The sequence below is a fragment of the Biomphalaria glabrata genome, chromosome 9 (genome assembly GCF_947242115.1).
Source record: "Biomphalaria glabrata chromosome 9, xgBioGlab47.1, whole genome shotgun sequence".
In the NCBI taxonomy this organism is placed as follows: Eukaryota; Metazoa; Mollusca; class Gastropoda; family Planorbidae; genus Biomphalaria; species Biomphalaria glabrata.
In genome coordinates, this window is record NC_074719.1 from 46,868,100 (window position 1) to 46,894,552 (window position 26,453).

General features: G+C 35.9%; 1 protein-coding gene across 1 annotated transcript in view; it reads left to right on the forward strand.

Moving 5' to 3' along the window:
• The first annotated feature begins 4,535 nt into the window (after positions 1-4,535).
• Positions 4,536-26,453, forward strand: part of LOC106052951 (calcium-binding mitochondrial carrier protein SCaMC-2-like) — a 48,955-nt gene continuing 27,037 nt past the window's right edge. The window contains exons 1-4 of the mRNA XM_056040857.1: positions 4,536-4,802; positions 8,131-8,257; positions 15,856-15,943; positions 19,882-19,993. Coding sequence (XP_055896832.1) covers positions 4,620-4,802; positions 8,131-8,257; positions 15,856-15,943; positions 19,882-19,993 — 510 coding nt within the window. The 5' untranslated portion in view covers positions 4,536-4,619. The remainder of the gene's footprint in view (positions 4,803-8,130; positions 8,258-15,855; positions 15,944-19,881; positions 19,994-26,453) is intronic.

Below are 26,453 nucleotides of genomic sequence, written 5' to 3' on the forward strand. Positions count from 1 at the left end.
CCAACCCTCTTTGTGACTATTCTCGTCTTTTCTAGGGAAATATCAGATCATAACGATCTCTCTCTCTCTCTCTCTCTCTCTCTCTGTCTCTCTCTGTCTGTCTGTCTGTCTGTCTCTCTCTCTGTCTCTCTATCACTCTCTCTCTCTGTCTCTCTATCACTCTCTCTCTCTTTCTCTCTCTCTCTCTCTGTCTCTCTCTGTCTGTCTCTCTCTGTCTCTCTATCACTCTCTCTCTCTAGTTATTTTTTTTCTCTTTTTAAAAGCAATTTTTACCTAATGATTTTTTTCCCACATTGGGTCTATTTTGTTCTCACAGCGCATATCAAGTCTAAACAACATTGCTGGCTAACGTGACAAAGAAAAATCAATCCTAGTAGATCTATAGCAATGCTGTCAAGCCGGTGTATCTAGACTTCGGGGTAGTCTCCATAGACATAGATAAAACAATCCAAGTCAATGTTACGTTCCTAGATCTGATTCATTGTTTACTTAGCCCTGGAACTAGATCAAATGTTCAAATCTAATTCCGCCCTAGACATGTTGATTGTAGAGTAAAAATGTCTATAGGCCTAGTAGGCCTACCGTTTTGACCATCTATAACGTTAGGCTGGCTTAACAGCAGGCTATGTAGTGTGTGTACTGTCGAAGAATAACCCGTGTCATGAAATTGTGTCGTTTACAATTAAATACAAAATATCAAAGAAAAAAGTAATATGCGATTTTTATGCCTGTTCCACTTGACTAATATTAGATACTAAAATATTTGAATTTCAGTGTTATATTTATAGACAAACAATATACCATCACACAGTACCAATGTATTGTACCATAGTGTTGTATCACTTTATCAAACTTGTACCGGTGACGCTCCCATGACAAAAAATTTGATGTCCGACAACCCTCCATCCTGAAGGGTCCGTTTTCTTTCTTTTTTTTTTTTTACTACAGATAGCATTCACAGTGCACTATTCATCAGTTTTTTAAGCGCATGTCAAATGAAGAAGAAGGCGGCACTGTCCAATAGTAAAATGCGAGACATTCGTGGTTGATATGGCCTACGTCCTCTGTAATGAACTTGATCGTGATAGGTTCATCTTCGTGTTAAGCAAGACGTCTGGTAGCGAGGCTAGTTTTGGTCACACTAAAGTCGTGGGAAGCGTGGTCGAGAGGCTAATGCGCTTGTCTTGGCTACCTAGAAGGGGGCTCGAGGTTCGAGTTGAGTTTACTGAGCGCCTAAAGGCAGCACGGAAAACCAACTCCTAGATACCCCCTCCCCCCCCCCCCGCACCGGTCCACAAATGAGATTGGACCAAAGCGCTCTGAGCATGCTATAAGCATGAAAGTAGCGCTATATAAAGGCTATAATAATAATTTTAAACGTTCGACAACAGAACGATGCAACCCATTCCATGCTTCCTTCTTCCCTAGAGCTTGGAATGGGTTGCCTTAGTCAGACAGGAAAACCAATGACTTGGCAGAATTTGAGTCATTGGTTAAAATGCATGACGCGTAGGACGTAATCATCTTCTTTTTTGAAGTAACGTCGATATTTTATAAGATAAGAAGAATTGTAAAACAAATTTCCTCACGGATAATAAGGATTACTATTATTATTATTATTATTATTTGTTCTGACAAAAGAAAGCCGAATTGAATCACATTGGCGCAGACGTATTTAAATGTTTTCTTCTTCAAAGGTTTTAGACGTCTGTAATTTATAAGATATAAACAAGTACTACTGTGACTACATTTAGGCCTACACTTGTACTTGCGACTGCGTACGATGTGAATCTTATCGTCTTATCTTATATATTACAGAAGTTACTTAAAAAAAGAAGATAATTACGTCCTACGCATTTCATGTGTCAATATAGTCATGCATGTTAATGAATGACTTAAACTCGTTGGTTTTCCTGGCTGATTGAGGCAACCCATTCCATTCTCTAATGGCACTAGGGAAGAAAGCGTTCTTGTACGAATTTGTTCAAGCGTATGGACTAAGAAATGTGCTTCTATCTTTGTGTCTTTCTGAGTATTTCATTAGGTTTTGGGTTTCTATTTGTAAGTTCTGGTTTAGTGTTTTATGTATTATAGCTAATTTACTTTTTCTTCTTCTGTCCTGAAGTGTCTCCAAGTTCAGTGATTTCACTAAAGATGTTACTCTTAATCAAATTGGAATATTCGTTTGTTATAAATCTCACTGCTCTATTTTGTAGGTGTACCAGTTTGTTTATATTTTCTTGAGTTGATAGATTCTTATGTAAAAATTCTTTGCAAACGACATATACAGATTGGGATCAGTGGTGTCGCAGGCTCTGACAGGATGTAGAGCTGTTTGTTGCAAACTGCCTAAGGGTTGCTGGCTCCTAATTGTTCTTCAGGGTTGATTCACCAAACCTTTCCCATGTTTGGGTATAGTTGCAAGGCAGCAGAGGTTTAAATTCAGTTATCCTTCTGCTAGGTGGGTAGAAAGCCAAGGCTAATGAGTCCCGCCTGTCCAAAGCTTACTGGTTTTGGCGGCAGTTACTCGCCTTCGCCGCTTCTCCTGTTAGTGAAAACAGTTCTGCGGACCCAATATTTGAACCACACAAGAAAGATCAAGAAATACAAGAGAAACTGCTGTTTGTGAAAACGTATACAATAATACCTAAAGCAAATTAATTAATTTATATTTAATGTTTGAAGGACTACTTCATAGAACAACAAATTCCTTTATGAAACATAATATCCGTAGCAACGGATGAGCTAAAAAAAAAAACAAACATTTCCAGTGTGTTTGATGATTCCAGAAATATAAATTTTGTTATTTTAATAGGTTTAAATTTAAATTTTATCAATTAAAATGACGTCTGTATAACTTCAAATGCAGCTTTAAATTACTTTTTCACTCTTCAACTCACTACAGTTAGAAATTAGTTTTAAAAAAATGTTGATGAATTTGCAAAAATGCAATACAAGTTAAGTAGGGGGTCAACCGAAAATCAGAAACCATGGCAAGGGGTCTACGAGACAAAAAAGTTTGAGAACCACTGGGTTAAATAAAGTACGAATGTCTGTAATTTGCAGAATAAGTCAAAAAGCAGAATTTCTCGAGCGTTGAGCTGAATTGTGTGTTGACCCATTACAAATTATCATTGGCACTGACATAAAAAATGTGAACCGACTTTGAAATGACTTAAATGTGATGTTCTTTGCAGACAGGTGTATTCTAAGTCTGTGGCATTTTACGTCTCGAGAGACAATCTATTCCCTTTGCAACTTCTTGTGTGACTAAAGTGGTCACAGGTTGGGCATCACAAGGCGCCGTTGCATTTTCACCCTTCTTTCTGCTGCTGTTTTGTATAGCATCGGCAATCCGAGACCCTTCCCTTATGCTCTCTCTCCACGTAGATCTGTCCAGTGCCACCACTTCCCAGCTGCTAGTGTCGATTTTGAAGAGCGTCATGTCGCGTTTGCAGTAAACCGTAAAATTGGGCGACCAGCGGCTGTCCTGCCTTCTTGCCATACAGAATGTCTTGTGGAAGTCGATCTACTGGCATTTTACAATTCTAAGTCACAATACAAAAAAAAAAAAAGCTGACAATCCTTTAAATCGAGTAAAGGAAGTTGGTGAGTTCTGTGTGGCATGCTGGGAAGCAGGAAGTATACATCATTGATTGGCATCTGGATAGTCCTAACGAAACAATGGAGAGAGACAGACAGACAGATATATAGAGAGAATGAGAGGGAGAATCAATCACTAAAATAATGCAGGCATCTGAGCTTTTAACCAAGGCCTTCCAATTCGATAAGAAGTCTTCGGGTTGGGGGGGGGGTGAAGCAAATAATAATAATAGCCTTGCTTTTGAGACCAGCTTTTACTATCTTTATAAAGAAGATTTAAACATTTTAGCAGTGAAAATTGATGTCTTAAATTAACAATTGAGAAAAAGAAAAAAAGGTCGACAAGATGACACTGGCGATGATAAGTATCAGGTCGTGATGACATGATTCTACACCGTCCTACAGTGAATCACATTGGTGACATGGTAAGAATTCCAAATAATCATATAATCTAAATCTGGATAGAAGGCAAGAGGAAGACTAGGAAGATAATGGATTGGTTTTTTTTGTGGAATGAAAGCAGCTATACAAGGTCTGACACTTCATTAAGCCTTCCACTGAGCTACATCCAAGGCCGTCTTGATCATGAAGGTTACGTTACTTTTCCCAGTGACGTCTGTCAGGTAAAGGCGGAAGAATAAAGTAAATTACACGTAAGCCCCATTTTTAAAAAAAAATAAAATCTGCAAGCAAATTTTAAGTTAAAAAAATCACTAGATCTATTGCTAAGAAAATTAGAACTTCCCCCGAGTAAAACCAATGAAAAGCTACAATATTTAGACCTAACATTCTACAATGCCTTGTATGCTTCAATGATACAAAGACACTTTTTATTGACCTGGCACACTAGGTTGACCTCAATTCAAGTTCAAAGGCCAGCCAACCGCTACTCGTGCCCTACTTTTGCCCGTTGCTGCGATATGTCTCGGCCCACTAAGGTCTAAGAGTGCTGAATAAATTGTAAACACAGTTTTTTTTTTTTCTCTGTAGGATAGTTGTACACTTTCTGCAGGAAAATGGCGACGAAAGCCGGCATCGCCCAGTCTAGTTTGGTAGAAGGTGTTAGTGAGCAGGAGTTGAAATCCTTGCATGCTTTATTCACAAAATTGGATTTAAACCATGATGGTAAAATCGACATGAATGATTTGATCGACGCGATGACAACGATGCAATTACCCCAGGTTCCTGGCCATGCTAAGGTAAGCCAGATTTTTTTGTTCTTAAGGCTTGGTTAGTAACCCCCTTTTTTTTTTTTTTCGTGGGAGGCTATTAGGACTAGATCTATGACACGAAGCCGACTTGTTAAACTAGTTTTTAAGATTGTTACAAAGCAGGTACGAGGGTATGTAGAAATTAGAGCTGTCCTTTCAACATCAAACGATCTTTACAAGCGTTTAACTTTATTGTACAAACATCTGAACCGTGTTAATTAAGTTTTGATCTGTAAAAAAAAAAAAAAAAAAAAAAACATTGAAGTGATGAGTCAAGTAGTATAGCCCCAACTCACGGTATTACTAGTAATAAGAATGAAGGCGTAGCTACTTGCGAGTAGGTTGGTCTAATTTGAAAGTCTAGTCAGCGACTATAAAATAAAGGATCTAAATTATGTACCACAGTAGGACTACTATAGTGCTATTTTTTTTTAGTACATACTATTAGATGCAGGAAAACAAATGATATATCCAGCAATCAAATTTAGGTAATTAGTTCTTTTCATTCTAAGTTTGTTTGTTGTTTTTTTTTCTGTCAAGAAGCAGACACACTTTGTATGTATATACTATACAGGATTTCATTTAAGCCGGTTGCTTTTTATTGCCGTAAAAAAAATGCAGGAATTTGAACTACACCCCACCCATCCTCTTTCACCCAAAACTAACAGCCACCTCACTGACGGTGTATTTTTAAAATGAAAAAGGAAGTTGATATCTTGATATCTAAGTTATACAAAGTCAGAAGATCTTCTGTTAGACATTCATTCATTTTCACAAAGGCCCCTCCTTCCCTACTAGGTCGCGGTACTGGTCGTATTCAGCCTCGATATGACAATGTGTTTTTGTTTATTTCAGATTGTATAGGCCTATTAAAAGCACAGTCATACAATATTAAAACACATTTTATCTTATAAAACACATATATTACTTCAAAAAAAAATAAGATAATTATGTCCTACGCGTCATGCATCTAGTCATGCATGTTAACCAATGACGTTATATATTCTGCCAAGTCATTGGTTTTCCTGGCTGCAACAATAACATACAATTAGGATACAATTGTGCTTAACGCCCAATAGCAGAAGAAATACGTTATTGTCTACTTCAGGAACGAATGTTTCGTTCTCTGATTGCTTGGTTGAATTAACTTGATTTTGAGTTTTTGGCATATCGGCACATTTTAGGACAGTGTCGTGTCAAGGATTCTCTTCTTCTGCATAAACACATGTTTTGGGCCTTGAGTTTTGGTGTTCAAATAAAAAAAAATACATTGTGAACAATTTTAAATATTCACTTCTGCAAGTAGATATCAAATAGTCCATAAAAATGCAAATTCCTCACCATTCCTCATCACAAATAGATTGTTAGATTGAACTGTTCCAATCTACGCTTCTGCTAAAAATTGTAACTACTAATGTTAACAATGCTAAAAAACTTTTTTCGCAGACATTGTCACTGAGATGATTAACATCTACTTATGTCTTGGTTTCTACTTCTGTTATGGTTTCTCCAAAACTCTAAATTATATTAAGTAAGTTATTAACGCGAGTCGATGCCATCGTGCGTTCCATATAATCACGTGACCGTTGGAAGGATTTCCCCCGCCAAACTGGCGTGAACATGGGCTCTTCACTCTTAGCCCTGTCTGAAGATTCCACACTCTACGTGACTAGTGCTACAGCGAGGCGGCTTGTTTTGGACAGAGTTATCGTGTCTCTCTTACATTCCCACCCCGGCCAGTGAATACGCTAGATCCCAGGCTCCCAAGTTAACCCGATGGGGATCAGTTTCAATAACCGTTGTTTGCTTTTTTTTGAGAGCACTGCAGTTGGACAACTTTGAGAGCACTGCAGCTGGACAACTTTGAGAGCACTTCAGCTAGACAACTTTGAGAGCACTGCAGTTGGACAACTTTGAGAGCACTGCAGTTGGACAACTTTGAGAGCACTGCAGCTGGACAACTTTGAGAGCATTGCAGCTGGACAACTTTGAGAGCACTGCAGCTGGACAAATTTTTGAGAGCACTGCAGCTGGAACACGTTGAGAGTACTGCAGCTGGTAAAAAATTTGAGATCACAGCAGCTGAAACATGTGTGTGTGTGTGTGTTGTCTCTCTATATTTATGTCATTCTGGTGGTTGAACATACCAGGGACATTCCTGCTGCTCCACTGACACCGTATATAGTAGAAATTTGTAATCAGATAAAAGAAAACCAAAAAAAAAAACTGATCTATCGATTTTACGGTCTATCAAGACATGAATAATGTTTTAAAAAAACTTGTGTTTATAGAAGTTTTAAATTGGTGATCGTTGGAATATGTTTTTTTCTATATGTCTTATTTCAAACAGTCGTGTATTAGTCTGTACTAATGTCTTGTTTTAGTCTGCACTAATGTCTTGTATTAGTCTGTACTAATGTCTTGTTTTAATCTGTACTAATGTCTTGTTATAGTCTGTACTAATGTCTTGTATTAGTCTGTACTAATGTCTTGTATTAGTCTGTACTAATGTCTTGTATTAGTCTGAGCTAATGTCTTGTATTAGTTTGTACTAATGTCTTGTATGAGTTTGTGCTAAAGTCTTGTATTAGTCTGTACTAATGTCTTGTATTAGTCTGAATTCATGCCTGTACTAATTTCTTTAATTAGTCTGAACTAATATCTTGTATTAGTCTGAGCTAATGTCTTGTATTAGTCTGTACTATTGTCTTGAATGAGTTTGTGCTAAAGTCTTGTATTAGTCTGTACTATTGTCTTGTATTAGTCTGAGCTAATGTCTTGTATTAGTCTGTACTAATGTCTTGTATGAGTTTGTGCTAAAGTCTTGTATTAGTCTGTACTAATGTCTTGTATTAGTCTGAATTCAAGTCTTGTATTAGCCTGTACTAATTTCTTTAATTAGTCTGAAATAATATCTTGTATTAGTCTGAGCTAATGTCTTGTATTAGTCTGTACTATTGTCTTGAATGAGTTTGTGCTAAAGTCTTGTATTAGTCTGTACTATTGTCTTGTATTAGTCTGAGCTAATGTCTTGTATTAGTCTGTACTAATGTCTTGTATTAGTCTGTACTAATGTCTTGTATGAGTTTGTGCTAAAGTCTTGTATTAGTCTGTACTAATGTCTTGAATTAGTCTGTACTAATGTCTTGTATGAGTCTGTGCTAAAGTCTTGTATTAGCCTGAACTAATATCTTGTATTTGTCTGAGCTAAAGTCTTGTATTAGTCTGTACTATTGTCTTGAATGAGTTTGTGCTAAAGTCTTGTATTAGCCTCTACGTTTGTTTTGTAAAATATAATGTTTGCATTTCTTTTCAGGCATTTTTCGAAAAGTATGACCAAGATTCTGACGGGGAGATAAACTTTGATGAGTTTGTACTGTACGTGAAGGAACATGAGAAGGAGTTATTGTCCTTCTTTCAGAATGTTGACACCAATAAAGATGGTAAGATGCTTCTTTGTTTTTGCTTACCACTGTATCACAATAATCGTGTTGCATCACCTCTTAATTAAACCAACAGATGACATCGAAGAGGGTCAAATGGCGTAAGCACGTTCTGAAGAGATGGCTCATTACTTCCTTCTAAAACAACTTTAAAAATCGGAAATAAAATATTTTCATTTCGTTATATAGATCAAAGTGTGTAGATCTAAGTATACAGATCTAAGTATATATGGCTAGTAAATCTGATTCACCCATCCCGGAATGTTACAGAAATACTCCAATATCTCCTACTTTGTTTGTCGTATCTTGAGGATTCTGTGTCATCTTGTTGGACAGATGATGTGTGTTCTGGATGATTCTGTGTCATCTTGTTGGACAGATGATGTGTGTTGTAGATGATTCTGTGTCATCTTTTTGGACAGATGATGTGTGTTCTGGATGATTCTGTGTCATCTTGTTGGACAGATGATGTGAGTTCTAGATGATTCTGTGTCATCTTGTTGGACAGTTGATGTGTGTTCTGGATGATTCTGTGTCATCTTGTTGGACAGATGATGTGTGTTGTAGATGATTCTGTGTCATCTTGTTGGACAGATGATATGTGTCCTGGATGATTCTGTGTCATCTTGTTGGACAGATGATGTGTGTTCTAGATGATTATATATGTCATCCTGCTGGATAGTTGTGTGCTCCATTTGTTATCTTGCTGGACATATTATGTAAGTTGTAAATGATTCTATGTCATCCTGCTGGACAGATGATGTATGTTATAGATGATTCTATGTCATTCTGCTGTACAGATGATGTGTGTTGTAGATGATTCTATGTCATCCTACTGGACAGATGATGTGTGTTGTAGATGATTCTATGTCAGCCTGCTGAACAGATGATGTGTGCTCCTTTTCTTATCTTGTTGGACAGATGATGTGTGTTGTAGATGATTCTTTGTCATCCTGCTGGACAGATGATGTGTGTTGTAGATGATTCTTTGTCATCCTGCTGGACAGATGATGTGTGTTGTAGACAATTCTATTTCATCCTGCTGGACAGATGATGTGTGTTGTGAGAAGTCTTCTATTTTAAAGTTAGTTAAAATTTACCTCAAGACAAATTGATGATGTCTCCTATCAAGCAACGATTCTATTTTTATCCCCGGTAACGCCCGCTCTGTCTGCTATGTAGCGTATGTGTGCCCTAACATTTAAGGTCAGTTGAAGAAAGTCGCGTCCTAAGCCTAAAGACCACATTGCATTTGTTAACTGCCTTTACTTTTTCATCGCCTTTGTTTGTAACAGTATAACAAACAAGATTTATGTGTCTGTAATAATTACATGATGTGTGTTTATTTGCAAGTTAGATGATATATGTGTCTGTAATAATTACATGATGTGTGTCTATTTGCAAGTTAGATGATATATGTGTCTGTAATAATTACATGATGTGTGTCTATTTGCAAGTTAGATGATGTTTGTATCTGTAATAAATACATGATGTGTGTCTATTTACAAGTTGGATGATATATGTATCTGTAATAATTACATGATGTGTGTCTATTTACAAGTTGGATGATATATGTATCTGTAATAATTACATGACGTGTGTCTATTTACAAGTTGGATGATATATGTATCTGTAATAATTACATGACGTGTGTCTATTTACAAGTTGGATGATATATGTATCTGTAATAATTACATGACGTGTGTCTATTTACAAGTTGGATGATATATGTATCTGTAATAATTACATGACGTGTGTCTATTTGAAAGTTGGATGATATATGTGTTTGTACTAATTACATGATGTGTGTCTATTTACAAGTTGGATGATATGTGTCTCTGTGATAGTGTGTCTGCTACACTAACGTGACATGTCTGTCTATATGTGTAGCAAATTCACGTTTCTAGCAGACATTGCAGAGATCGCATGTATCGGTCATGTGTGAAATGTTGAAAGTTTTAGCTCTAACTGTCTAGCTGGAGTAGTGAAGGATATTTACAAAGATGACTGCTTGGGCGTTTGGCTTGCGCTGTGAATTGACGTCACGGTGATTTCCAGTTCGAACCATGTCCGTTGCCATCTTACAGAATCATGGTTGCCATGACAACGTTTCGAGACTTAATTCTTCTCCATTTGACCCAAATGATTACAAAGATTACGATTACTAAGAAAACTGTCCTCGTTTAATGTCAGCGAAAAGGCCTTGGTTATGTTTTATCACGTTCACATCTGCAATATTTTAAGTTTCAATATCACTGCCTGGTATGGCAATCTGAGCATTAAAAATAAGAATAAACTTCATAGAATCCTAAATGCTGCTGGCAAAATCATTGGCAAAAAACAAACCCCATTTGGGCAGTTGTTTGAGACAAACATCTATAAAAAAGCTAACAAGATCCTCGAAATAAAGAATCACCCTTTGTGTCAGGATTTTGTGATTTTACCATCACAAAAGAGATACAAGACACCGATAGCAAAGACAAACAGACACAAACACTCTTTTGTTCCCCTGGCAATCAAATCATTAAATAAGAACAATCTGGTATAAACTTTGTCACATGTAAATTATGAATGAGTCTGGTGTGAATGTACACTTTGGTTTCTTATAGTTATAATGTTTTTTTGTTTGGTGTAATGCACAAATTGTAAGACAAATTTCCTTACGGATAATAAAGATTATTATTATTAAATACACGACCTGGGGAATACAAATACAGCACTCTATCCAATAAAGCAGCCACCAGAAATACGCATGTCTGTTAACTAGAGCTATCCCACTTACATGAACAACCCGGACAGACAGTAAATTTAAGCAGACTACATATCAATTGATTATTGCAATAGGTATTGATATGACAGAACCTCTGTCTCACAACTTTTAACAAAAAACGCTGAAAAAAATTTGAGACTGGAAGAATAGCAAGCTGATTGGAATAATTGGATAGCCTATTGAGGATCTATTGTGATACCAGTCGAGGGCGTTTATCAACTATTTTTTGAAATACCTTTTTGACTATATCTAAGAGGATTCTGATTCAGATTGAAAGGGCAATACTGCTGCAGACTTGTCGCTACTGACACATAGGATGTTGATACTCTAAATATGGCTGCAAGGAAACGTGTTTATGTTTAAGAATTATCTATCCTGTCAATGCTAGAGAGAAACTATGAACTCAGGATATTGCAAAGCAGGCTCTTGGATTGGAACCAAAGCAAATATGGAGGAGTTTAAGAAGCAATGTCGGCAGAATGGAAAGGGACATAACTGAGGGAGAATATAAGATGAGACAATTTGATTGGTCCAAACAAATGGACATTCCGTTTGTCTACAATTAACAATATAAATGCAAACACGAATAACATACACACATGCACGGCCAGCACTTCATAAAGTAGGCGTCTAAGTACTTCTCTGTGACGACAAGTGACTTTGCAACACCCTGACTGAAAGTGGGATAAAGGAGTTTTTAAATCTTTCTGTTCTAGCATTAATGGACAGGAGCCGACCACTGTCATATATAAGATAAGACACGAATGTTCATGTTGTGTCCAATTGTCTTACCCTGGGTTGGTTTTGTTCATATTTGTTATTTGTTAGATTTTTTTTTTACAAGAATCAGAGAAACAATTTTGCTGCCCTATTCTCTGCTGGGAGTCAAATGGACTAATGCGATTGATATTAAAGCTAATAATAAGACAAATATTTAAATGCAAATCTTTTATTTTGCGACAACAAGCTTAACAACGGCATTCGTTACTTACACTGTACATATACGTAAGCTAACTTCAAAGTGTATAAAATAAGGAAAAGTATATTATGTTTAATTGCAGTAGTAATCAAGGTAAAATGTTTTTAAGCACCGACACTCGAACACTCACAGCGTTATATGCTGAGACCTGGATATGCACTTTTTTGTTTATTTGGAGGCGTTAATTGATACACACGTTTTGATATCTGAAATCTTTTCTAAAGTACTTTTATGTAGATATTTTGTAGACATTTCATCAATGCTCGTAGCATTCATAGTGATCTCTTTTGTATAATAGATTATGAATGATCATGTAAATCTTGTGTACCTTATTAAGTATTATGGAACTATAATTCCGGCCAAGTATTGACACAGGGAACTGCGAAACACTCTTCCTTTAGCTAATTAATTTTTTAATAAGTTTGAAAGCAGTAGGTCCGTGGACACAGTAGGTCCCTGAACAAATACACACGCAATGTATGCTATATACCGCATGTGCTGATGGCATAAATGAAGACATTAACATTAAAAGATCACAGCTGCGTTCATATTAACATTAAAAGGTCACAGCTGCGTTCATATTAACATTAAAAGGTCACAGCTGCGCTCTCTTTTAAGAGCACAGCTGTCCTTTTTTTCTGTAGATACCCTGTGCAAGATTGTGCGCTCCTAAATGAGGCTGCTCAACTGCTCAGGGGGCTGCCGGATTCTTCTGCTGCTCTGTGTCATTGAAGAACTAACTATATGTTAACCATATAGCCTGGTGATTATATATGCCCATCCTGCGATCGCAGCTGTGTATCAAGGATTGGCCTCTTTAGTCACACAAGAAGTTGCAAAGGGAAAAGATTGTCTCTCGAGACATAAAATGCCACAGATACCTATATATATATATATATATAGGTCTGTGATGTTAGCCTACAAGTGATTGTGAGGAGACTTGGGAAGCATAAAAGTCAAAGATGTTTCTGAGTTGCTATAAGATACTAATTAGGCAAAAACATATTTTCAGAAAATTATACATAGAGGCGGGGATGTTGGTTGGTGTTGACCTTTGAACGAACTTTTCATATCTGCATATTTTTTTATTTTTTTTTAGATGTAGGCCTACCTTCAGATTTGAAGATTATTACATCCAATATTAAGCGACCGAAAGGGGGGGGGGGTAGTGGGTAGTGTACGAACAGGGGGCTATTGAGACAACAGTCCAGAGCGTATATTACACCACCAGACAGCCATCCAGCCAATTTACAATCAAAAAGCGAAGTAACATGTACTCTTTAGGGAGGAAAACTTATATAGCAGGTGTTGGTGAAAAGTGTCAGTAGTTATATGTGTTGGTGCCAGATGGTAGTGAAGAGTTGTCTATAGTGGTGAAAAGTGTCAGTAGTTATATGTGTTGGTGCCAGATGGTAGTGAAGAGTTGTCTATAGTGGTGAAAAGTGTCAGTAGTTATATGTGTTGGTGCCAGATGGTAGTAAAGAGTTGTCTATTGTGGTGAAAAGTGTCAGTAGTTATATGTGTTGGTGACAGATGGTAGTGAAGAGTTGTCTATAGTGGTGAAAAGTGTCAGTGTTATATGTGTTGGTGACAGATGGTAGTGAAGAGTTGTCTATAGTGGTGAAAAGTGTCAGTGTTATATGTGTTGGTGCCAGATGGTAGTGAAGAGTTGTCTATAGTGGTGAAAAGTGTCAGTAGTTATATGTGTTGGTGACAGATGGTAGTGAAGAGCTGTCTATAGTGGTGAAAAGTGTCAGTAGTTATATGTGTTGGTGACAGATGGTAGTGAAGAGCTGTCTATAGTGGTGAAAAGTGTCAGTGTTATATGTGTTGGTGCCAGATGGTAGTGAAGAGTTGTCTATAGTGGTGAAAAGTGTCAGTAGTTATATGTGTTGGTGCCAGATGGTAGTAAAGAGTTGTCTATAGTGGTGAAAAGTGTCAGTAGTTATATGTGTTGGTGCCAGATGGTAGTAAAGAGTTGTCTATTGTGGTGAAAAGTGTCAGTAGTTATATGTGTTGGTGACAGATGGTAGTGAAGAGTTGTCTATAGTGGTGAAAAGTGTCAGTAGTTATATGTGTTGGTGACAGATGGTAGTGAAGAGTTGTCTATAGTGGTGAAAAGTGTCAGTGTTATATGTGTTGGTGCCAGATGGTAGTGAAGAGTTGTCTATAGTGGTGAAAAGTGTCAGTAGTTATATGTGTTGGTGACAGATGGTAGTGAAGAGCTGTCTATAGTGGTGAAAAGTGTCAGTAGTTATATGTGTTGGTGACAGATGGTAGTGAAGAGCTGTCTATAGTGGTGAAAAGTGTCAGTAGTTATATGTGTTGGTGCCAGATGGTAGTGAAGAGTTGTCTATAGTGGTGAAAAGTGTCAGTAGTTATATGTGTTGGTGACAGATGGTAGTAAAGAGTTGTCTATTGTGGTGAAAAGTGTCAGTAGTTATATGTGTTGGTGACAGATGGTAGTGAAGAGTTGTCTATAGTGGTGAAAAGTGTCAGTGTTATATGTGTTGGTGCCAGATGGTGGTGAAGAGTTGTCTATAGTGGTGAAAAGTGTCAGTAGTTATATGTGTTGGTGACAGATGGTAGTGAAGAGCTGTCTATAGTGGTGAAAAGTGTCAGTAGTTATATGTGTTGGTGCCAGATGGTAGTGAAGAGTTGTCTATAGTGGTGAAAAGTGTCAGTAGTTATATGTGTTGGTGACAGATGGTAGTGAAGAGCTGTCTATAGTGGTGAAAAGTGTCAGTAGTTATATCTGTTGGGGCCAGATGGTAGTGAAGAGTTGTCTATAGTGGTGAAAAGTGTCAGTAGTTATATGTGTTGGTGCCAGATGGTAGTGAAGAGTTGTCTATAGTGGTGAAAAGTGTCAGTAGTTATATGTGTTGGTGCCAGATGGTAGTAAAGAGTTGTCTATAGTGGTGAAATGTGTCAGTAGTTATATGTGTTGGTGACAGATGGTAGTGAAGAGCTGTCTATAGTGGTGAAAAGTGTCAGTAGTTATATGTGTTGGTGCCAGATGGTAGTGAAGAGTTGTCTATAGTGGTGAAAAGTGTCAGTAGTTATATGTGTTGGGGCCATATGGTAGTGAATAGTTGTCTATAGTGGTGAAAAGTGTCAGTAGTTATATGTGTTGGTGACAGATGGTAGTGAAGAGTTGTCTATAGCAGTGAAAAGTGTCAGTAGTTATATGTGTTGGTGACAGATGGTAGTGAAGAGTTGTCTATAGTGAGGAAAAATAAAGAGTTATCTTCTTTGTTCAGGTTGAAATCATTTGTGCTCCAATTTTACTGTTTTATTTCTAAACCTGGATTTATTTTATACTGAAGTGTCTTACACATATCAGCACTATGATAATTATTCTAGAATGTTTAAACAACATTATTCCTTTATTATTCGTTTTTATTAACACTACTTATCATATATTCACACATGTTGGTAAGAAAAACAGTTAGCCTCTTCAGATTATCACACACCTTGAATTATTATTTGAATATTTTTAGAACTAGAATGATTGGCAATTATTAAGCGCAAATATTGAAACATCTTGAAATATTGATGAAGGAATATTGTATTGTTTATTTTGAAGTCATGATTAGAGTAAACAGCAATATCTGTAAAGCTTATATCAAATCACTCTGTCTGTCTGTCTGTCTGTGTCAAATTTTATACACATTATTTCTCTCACATCCATTTTCGGATATCAAGCTGAAATGTTACATAATTTTTTATTGTAACTAACAAAACATGAATCAATAAAAACAAAATTTAGCTAGTTATCAATTAATTTCTGGTAATTAATTATTTTTGGTGCACAAGTTTAATTTCTTTTTTTTGTTTCTTGTCCTACAGGCTATGTGGATGCAAGTGAAATTGTGGAATCATTTAAAAAGGTCGGAGTTCAGATTGGAAAGAAAGAAGCAGAAAAGTTATTGAAAAGGTACTCATGAACTTCGACCTTTAGGCTACTATTTTATGTCTATTACATAATTATTATTATTATAGCTTTTATATAGCGCTAATTTCATGCTTATAGCATGCTCAGAGCGCTTTGGTCCAATCTCATTTGTGGACCAGTGGGGGAGAGGGGTATCTAGGAGTTGGTTTTCCGTGCTGCCTTTAAGCGCTCAGTAAACGCAACTCTGCCCAAGTCGGGTGTCGAACCTCGAGCCCCCTTCTAGGTAGCCAAGACAAGTCAAGTTCAAGTGCACTTAGCCCCTCAACCACACTTCCCATCATGCTATAATATTTAAAAGAGGACAAATAAAAGATGGCATATCTTTAGTTCTGTTACTACTCATGGAAGTCAGTTGATTTGTGGCACATAAAGTATTTAAAAAAATATTAGTATATTGTGCAAGTAGTAATTTCATCTTGGTCAGATTAAGAAATTAAATGTGTTCCACATTGCTTTTTTTTTATTCTTTCAAAATGGTATTGGTGTTGGCTCTTGAGGAGTTTGTACCACAGAGGAAGCAGAATTGGGTTTTCAAAGACCTTCTAGTGTCTTTGTATTTTAAGAAAGTTTTTACTTATGCACTACTTCCTTAGTCTGTTGGACCATTGGGGCACCATGCAAGATTCGTCGGCCGTCTTTCTCCCATCCTCTCTGTCCTTCGCCTTAGTTAGAACCTCTTTCAATGGCAGGCCCGTCCATTCTTTTATGTTGTCCTCCCATCACTTACTCTGTCCGCCTCTTCTTCTTTTTCCTGGTACTGTTCCCTGAAGGAAGGTCTTTGCGAGCCCCAAAGATCTTGTGATATGGCATATGCACTACTCTCTACTCAAAACCAGCATAACTTGGTCTATAGGTCTTTTTTGAAGTAATGTCTGTATTATATAAGATAAGATAGGTTACATTTTACGTTAGGTCAAACTAGCCTCAATACAGTCATCAGTGGGTGAATGAGAGGCAAAAAACACTTGGCTACCTACCAATGGGTGCAAGTTCAAATCCCAACTAAAGCTGTGTGCCTAAAGATACCTTCCCCCCCCCCCCATTGGCACTGGTCCACATAAGTAATTGGACCTTGGCATACTGTGCATGCACTAAGCATGAAGCACTACATAAAAGCAATTTAAAACATAAAGTTACTGATGAATTTAGCCATGGTTTGTACTGTATGAGCTTAGTTATAGAAGCAACTCAATTAAACACATACTTTATGTAGGTTAAAGCTTAAATAAAGTGACAGCTCATTTGAAAATTAAGTACAGATCAATACTGAAATTACTTATATCTTAAACAAACTACATCTTAAGCTAATTAAACATAATGAAAAGTATAAATATAAACATTTTCAATGTACATGAAGGATTGTAAATTCCTATCTTTGCTTGGAAAAGCCAATTAAATTTAGGACATCAGGGCTAATCTAATTCAAATTTTTCCTTCCATGTCTGTTTGCTTTGCTATCTTTGCTCCAAATATAAAAAGCACAGCTCCATGACTTTATCTATGTTATAGGTGTTGGGCTTATATTCTTTGAGCTTCTCAGTTAACACCTACAGAGATCATGGTTTTCCCATTATGAACAAGTCATACAAAATGATACAAATCAATTTGGTTTATTTAATTATTTGTAAAACTTTGATGAAAGCTTAAAAAAGAAGAAAACAAGAAATAAATAAAACAGAATGTGGGCTATTTGTCTATTCTTAAAACTGAAAAAAATAAAAAAAAACAGATATGAAAAAAACCCAGATAAGACAAAATGGACAGAAAATGAAAATTCAAAATAGCTCTAATTTTTAATACACTAAAAGGTAGGAATGTAATAGACTATTTCAATTTTAGAATGACACTAAAAAAGAAATGATTATCCTTTTTGGTAATAATTTTTTTTTTTAAATTTTACATTAAGATAGTTTAAATGTTGTGTTAGATACTAGTGATCAAATCCAACTGGTGTTGCTTTCAAAAGACTAGCCTGTGTGATAGTACATGATGCCATATGGAATCTGTGATTTTAATTTTTATGATAAAACAAGGAAATGTATTCCTTCAGTTCTCTTGTTTTACTTGTTTCAGGTGTTCCTTCAGATTTATAGATTATTACATCCTAGCCTAAACCTCCCCAGGACCATCAGACATCAGTCCAGAGTGCATAACACACAACCATGGATCTGTTTTACACTTATTCAGTTCATATCTGCTATTAGAGCATAGAATGGGTTGCCTGAGCTAGCCAGGAAAACCAGTGACTTGGCAGAATTTGGGTCGTTGGTTGATATGCGTGACTGAATGCATGACGCGTAGGACGTAATCATCTTCTTTTTTGAAGTAATGTCTGTATTATATAAGATAAGAAGATAAGATATCTTAAGTTCATCAAGAGAATCATAATGAAGAACTCTACTAGTACTAATAGCTACCACTAATAGCTCAACATCTTAAGAGTTGAAACCATTTATAAAATTGTTTGCCATGTCAAAATGTCCATATGTTTACTAATTGAAAAAAAAAAACAGTCTTTTTTATTTTTGCTTGTATGTCTTTCAGTTGCTGTTAAGTTGTAAGTAATGATATTGTATGCATGTAACACTAGCATCCATCATTTAGCAGCTAATTACAAGTTGTTCAGTTTTGTTTTAATTCATTGTTTATTGTTTGTTTACTCTAAATTAGTTTTCTTTAAGATTATAGAACATTCTAGACTTCAAGTGTCACCCTTTTTTTTTTCTTGTTGTGAAGTAGGCCTACAAGACTTTAATCCACAACATATAGACATGAACTTAGTGCTTGATTATCATTTTTTTTTTCATTAACTTGGAAACATAAAAAAGTTTTAAATATGAGTCACACTCTGACCTTTGTTACTTGAGTTACTTCCGAGTTAAACGTTCCTTTTTATGTAATTAGATAACGATTTTTTCAAACTCTACAGTTTCTCCAAAAATTTGAGATTTATTAAAACTTTGAATGAAATTTCATAAAACTTTTTGTCACATTTCCAAAAACTTTATTGACATTTCTTCTAACAAAATTGAGGTGTTCTATTGCTTTGAAGTTTCTGTACACTCAAAATTCGTGTCAAATTTTTAAGATTTTTTAAAACTTGTTAATTCTGTAAAGTCTTTCCAGTGTTTTGGTCAATAAAACAGTTTTTAATTTTTAATATATTTAATGTTTTGTCAGAAATATAATTAATCTGGATACAATTTAATTAAGTCACTATAACAATTTATTTTGATTCATTCTTTTGTAAAGCTATTTATCAATTTAGTTTCACTAAATGTAAGCTCCACTAATAAAAGTGATGTTCCAATATTATATATATACATTTATTGGACAAAAACAATTTTCTTATCTTAGTGTGTACAGTTTGACTGTCATTCTTTGTGAGTTAATTGTTCCAACGAAGTTTATTTTTAACACAATTGTCTATACTCTTGATTTTCACCAAATCAAGTTCTATTTTGAGCTAATGACTGTGAACAGTATGGTTTTATGAAGTAAATGTGAGCTAATTGTTTGATATTTGTTGGACTGTCTCGTGATAATCTTGAACCATGTGTCGTACAGTTTGAAAGTTTGAACGTAACCACACTAATTTAAAAACATGAACTAATTATTGTGTACAGCTTTAATACAATGTCATAACTTTGATCTAATTGTTGTGTACAGTTTGATAACAAGGCTTAATGAAATGAGTTGCTTGAACATTTGGTTTAACATATTGCATGATAATACTTATTAGTAGAATCACATTGGAAACATTCTTGTGTATTTAAGTAGCATCTATGTATATATAACTAGCTCTATTATATCATCACAACACTATAAGTACGTTGACTTGATGATCTCTGAAAGATTTTCCCAAATTTGAATTCAATAGTTTTATAGTCTAAAGTGGAGATCTTTTCTTTGTTTGACAGAATGGACAAAGATGGCACCCTGAAGATAGACTGGGATGAGTGGAGACACTATCTGATCCTTACTCCTACAGAGAGTATCCATGACATACTGCATTATTGGAGGCACTCTTCTGTAAGTACATTCGGTCACCTCTTTGATGACATGATACAGGCTATACCACTGGGAAGATATTTTTCTGGCTATCTTCTAACCCCATTTCCCCCATTTTTTGGGGGTATCAATAGCTTAAAATAATTTTAGTGTGCAAAAAAAAAATTAATTTTGTTGTCCAAATGATTGAGAAAGCTAAAACAAAATAATTATTAAATTAAAGCCTGTAGCATGCCATTTTTTTATTTGGATATTTTATTGCTTTCATACTAAATTGTTTTAAGTTGTGTTTTGTCCTTGTTGGTGGTGCTAGAGTTGAATAAAGGAATGGCATTGGAATTGTGTTTGATTCTGTCTTGTTTTTTTTGGCAGTTGATTGAAGAATTAAAACTGTTTTAGAATCTTTTTCATGTTTGTTTTAAGAAATAGCACAAAGTTTTTGCAGATACTTTCAGAGTGTCTTCTTTGTGATTAGTGACACAGTCTGTAATCTGGCAAATGCTATTTTTAAAAAAAACTTTTTGAAAAATCTTAATTATTGTCAAATTAGCATCAAGTTATTTAGATTTTGTGATGGATGGTATGAATGAAAACAATAAAGTGGATTGTGCAGAGTGTTTTAAAAATTAATGCCTTTCCAGGATGTTAGTCATTATGATAGTCCAGAGTTTAAATCCTGCTGACATCCTGCTGGTGGTTTCAAGTCGGATATAATCTTTGTTTCTAGAAGAAGATCTGAAACTTTACAAGTCAATATTTCAAGTCATCAAAAAAAAAATTTTTTTAATGGAATTCTTAAAAGAACTCAAAAAAAAAGTGAATTATTCCAGCTCGTATATCTCACAGAATCAGAATGACAAATCCCAGTACAAATATCTCAAATGTAAATCAAAGAAGATCAAGCCTGGATAAATATCTCAGGAATCAAGAATGGCAGGTCAAATGTTTGAAACATAGAATCAAGAAGTTAAAGAAAAACATCATTCATCAAATCAAAGAAGAACTAAATAATTCCTGCTTAATATTTTGCTCAGTTTTAATAAATTAGAAAATACTGATGGCTTTGGATAATTTCTATTTCTACTCAAATATTTTTTAAAGAAATTGTATTTCTAGCAAATGTACTAAAAATGCTTACCTTTAACTCTTTCTCTCCGTAATTATTTACCACATTCTGGTAAAATCAACGTTGGTATCGTCAGTTAGGAGAGAAAGAGTTAAGCAAAATGTACAAAACAGTCTATTACAAACCTTTCTTACAAACCTTTTTACTGCTCTCTCTTTTTTCTCTCCCTCTTGCTTTGTCTCTCTCTCTCTCTTTCATTTATACAACTTTTATATTAACTCCTCTAGTCTGTCTGTCTGTCTGGGTGGATTCTTTTACACATTTTTATTCTTCCCATTCTTGGATCAAGTAGAAATTTTGCACAAATTATTCATCGTCATTGTCAGCACATGAATGGTTATTAATTAATTTTGTTTTATATAGAAAAAGGGATATAAATCTTACAATATTTAGAGATATGCCAGCAGTTGGCTGCCTGGTCCTGCAGTATGTGGGCTGGGCTGTAGTTCGGTTGTCTCAATTGTCTCCGGGTTCATACCCTGCCCTCTGCCATCCCCTGTTGTCCTACAGGAGATTTGGACTAGAAGTAGATTTCAAACATGCAAACCGTTTACAAACATTGATCAGGGTGCTCCCTTCACTCAATATAAGCTTTGTTGTTGTTGTTTTTTTTTAAGTATTTTTTATTTGGCTCGTTTCTTACTTTCCTTGTAATTCAATTTAAAAAAAAGAAGGGGCAGCAACTTTGGATTGAATGGGGAAAATGCTTTACTGTCAAATATAAGAGCGTTATTTCCCATTTTTCAAAATATATTTAGACGCAAATACAATGTAACAAAACTAACAAGAAAAAAAATACTGTGTACACCCTACAATCCTTTATACTAATTATTACATTTCTGACACACTCGAACCTTAAAATTAAAGCTAAAAGAAATGGCTAGTAGTCGTGTGGTAAGCGCTCTGGATGGTGTCTGGGTGGTCCGGGATTCGAACCTTGCTCGCCGCCATCCCTCGCCGTCCTATGGGAGATTTTGGTCGCGGACGTAATAACCTTAAACGTTCAAAACATAGAAAACAAAAAACTTGTGGATATCCTTGTAGTATTTGTTACGGTGATGATGGGGTCACGGTATTTGTTATGGTGATGATGGGGTCACGGTATTTGTTATGGTGATGATGGGGGTCACGGTATTTGTTATGGTGATGATGGGGTCACGGTATTTGTTATGGTGATGATGGGGGTCACGGTATTTGTAATGGTGATGATGGGGGTCACGGTATTTGTTAAGGTGGTGATGGGGGTCACGGTATTTGTAATGGTGATGATGGGGGTCACGGTATTTGTTATGGTGATGATGGGGTCACGGTATTTGTTATGGTGATGATGGGGGTCACGGTATTTGTTATGGTGATGATGGGGGTCACGGTATTTGTAATGGTGATGATGGGGGTCACGGTATTTGTTAAGGTGGTGATGGAGGTCACGGTATTTGTTATGGCGATGATGGAGGTCACGGTATTTGTTATGGTAATGATTGGGGTCATGGTATTTGTCATGGTGATGATGGGGTCACGGTATTTGTTATGGTGATGATGGGGGTCACGGTATTTGTTATGGTGATGATGGGGTCACTGTATTTGTTATGGTGATGATGGGGTCACGGTATTTGTTATGGTGATGATGGGGGTCACGGTATTTGTTATGGTGATGATGGGGCCACGATATTTGTTATGGTGATGATGGGGCCACGATATTTGTTACGGTGATGATGGGGTCACGGTATTTGTTATGGTGATGATGGGGGTCACGGTATTTGTTATGGTGATGATGGGGGTCACGGTATTTGTTATGGCGATGATGGAGGTCACGGTATTTGTTATGGTAATGATGGGGGTCATGGTATTTGTCATGGTGATGATGGGGTCACGGTATTTGTTGTGGTGATGATGGGGGTCACGGTATTTGTTATGGTGATGATGGGGTCACTGTATTTGTTATGGTGATGATGGGGTCACGGTATTTGTTATGGTGATGATGGGGGTCACGGTATTTGTTATGGTGATGATGGGGCCACGATATTTGTTATGGTGATGATGGGGCCACGATATTTGTTATGGTGATGATGGGGCGAAGATGTGACTGTGTTTAAATACCAGGCGAAGATGTTTAGACCCTAAGCAATTTGAGAAATGGGTACCTTTTAATCAATATAAGCAAATGCTCTTTCTTTAATGATTGAAAATATCCTGGAACCTTTTTTGTGGCCTATAGGAGTATAAGTCAATCCAGCCCAGATTCCTTCTATTATAGTTGTTATTATGACGGGCTTCTTTGAATGAGGCTATGGATTATTTTTATGTGTTTTTTTTTAGTTTGACAGATTGGGTTTTGGTTCAGCCATTCATTTTGGTAAACTGAATGCTTAGTCAACTGTTTGATTTTATACCTATTATTTTAGTTTTAATTTAATAATAAGCCAATTTGTTTTAGTTATCATATGTATTTCAACTGTGACCTGATTGCCCTAATACTATTAAAAAAAAACGGTTAAGCGCCCCCTCCCACGTATACACAATATGTGTAAATTAATCAGTAATTTAAATTATAAAACTAATTTCGTTAATTGTTGTTGCATTAAATGTATGTATTAGATCTTTCAGCTGTTACAATCCTTAAATTAACCAGGCCTACTCAGTCCTGCTCCATTCCCTCCCCTGGCTACAGTCTTTAACATTAACTGGTTCTAATAAGAAATAAAGGAACACTGATGAGTAACCTAAAACAAGGCTTTATTAAACTAGAACGACACACGAACTGACGAAAGACAGTAGCACATTAAATCAATGTTGTGAACACATTCTCACGACGTTACACAAACAGAAATTCAGATAAACAACCAAACGATAGAACAAGTACAAGAATATAAATATCTAGGTATAACTATCAACAACAAACTATTATACATTATACACTGCCAAAACATATACACGAAAATTCACCAGCGACTCTTCTATCTCAGAAAGCTAAGAAAATTCAACATAGACAAAACAATAATCAAACTTTTCTACACAGCAACCATCAGCAGTCTTACTGACTTTTCCTTCACCTGCTGGTATGGTAATACATCACTGGCACAAGGACTTAGATAAATAGACTAATTAAAAAAGCATCGTATATCACTCAAGTACAGCTACCATCTCTTGGAGAGCTTTTCCTAAAAAGATGCCTTTCCAAATCACTCACGATTTTTAAAGACAACCTGCACCTATTAAACCACTGTTACATAAGATCTGAACGAAGTGGTCGTCTCCTTTCCATTAGGACTAAAACTGAAAGATTTAAAAACTTCTTTATCCCACTTTCGTTCAGAGTGTTACAAGATCAGCTGTCGTCATCGAGAAGTACATAGAAGTCTAATTCATAAAGCGCTGGTTGTGAATGTGTATGTGTGTGAGTGAATGTTGTTCGAATTTTTCATCCATATTGTTTTTGTAAAGTAGTTTCGCTGAGGTTGTCAATTGTAGTCAAACTGAATTTCCATTAGATTGGATCAATAAAAATTATCTTATCTTATCTAAACATAAACAAAAAGTAACTATTTCACCACACTGGTCTATAGCAGATTAAAGATTTACTGAATCTTTGGTAGGAGGAGGAGTAGGCCTACTATAAACCCATCTTTCTACAAATATTCTGTGTTCATCCCTTTATTATTTCTTGTTTACAATGGATGTGGCAAAATATGTAGGTCACAGCTGGGATTGCGTAGCCACGATAAATACTGCATTCCTCATTAATCTTCGGACTCGAAGACAAGCCCTAATGCCCTTATTATTATTATTTCTTGTTATATTCTTTCCTGAAATATGTAATATCTACATTTGTGTAGAGGTGTCCTAGTTGGGGATTCATTGTTAGTTGTTACTTCTTAAAATATTCATTGTCCTGTTTGATGGCCTATAAAGCCATGCAAAAGTAGATTTATATAATTAGCTGTGATTGCAAGTCTTGGCAGAATTTAAGTCATTGGTTAATATGCATGACTGAATGCATGACGCGTAGGACGTAATCATCTTCTTTTTTTTTTTTTGAAGTAACGTCTATATTATATAAGATAAGATAAGATTAAGTTTTACGTTTCCATCTTGCCAACTCGAACTCCTCTAACTGGGTCATTACCTAACTGTCAATTGTCACACTGAAGACAAGAAGGAATAAGAGCATAGTCATTAACGTCACATCCACGTTAGATGCTGCGACAATGTCACGGACCGATTCGTTTCGAAAACATCGCTTCTGTCGGTTGTTCTTTTTTGTCTAGCCTCCTTTCATAAATTCTGTGACACACCTTCAATGTTTACTAACGAAATTCATTCGAAGGGAAGTAATTCGTATCTTTATGCTAGCCTAGTTGTTTAGTGAAGCATGTTGCACGCTTTTACCAGTTTTTTTCTTACACAAGTGTCCGGAAGGTACTGCCAGTTAGGATTAGCTAAGTTGTATTTATTTATTTATGTATTTTATTTATGTATTTTATTTATTTATTTGTTATTATTGCTACTTGATTCTGTTCTGCGATTCACAACTATCTTAAGTAAAAGTTATTATTATTTGTTTCACAAACATTAAAATAATCTATTTAGAGTTTTTTTTTTCTACCTTTTTTTTTCGCCACACTTTGTCATCAGTGTTTATATAACAACGAGATGCCCTTGTACCTTAGCGAACTGATTACTCCATATGTCCCCCAGAGAGCCCTGCGCTCAATGGACTCAACGCTTTTAATAGTGCCACGTTTCTCCCTCAAAAGCTACGGTCTGCGGGCTTTTTCAGTTCACGGACCAAAGGTTTGGAACTCACTCCCCATTGATCTCAGACAGACAACATGCTACACCACTTTTAAGAAGAACATTAAGACCTATCTGTTTAAAACTTTTTTAGATTAACTGTCATTGTAGCTGTCGTGTTTGTGTTTGTAATGTTACTACAGCGCCTTGAGCCTACATTTTGTTTGTTAACAGCGCTTTATTAATAAAACTATTATTATTATTACCTTTTTTTCGCATCATGAAGCTAAAGTGTTGCTAGATTCTATACACGGTGTTTATTCAGCCTTTTCTGTTTTCTATGCTGGATGTTTACAATTCTGTTACCGTCAAACTTTTAGTGTCCACATGTTGCGCAACCAACTATACCACTCTGGTCTAGATCTGTCTTTTTTTTTTTACCCGGAACGCCTAAAAATAACCCATATTGAAACATTTTGACTCCTGTGTTGTTTAAACCAAGACTCAAAACCATCACATACTCATCATATACAAATAAACAGACAAACAACACAAATACAATTGCGCTTAAGTAAGCTATTTACTGTGTCGTGAAATTGTCCGCGTTTCTCTTATTAAGTAAGG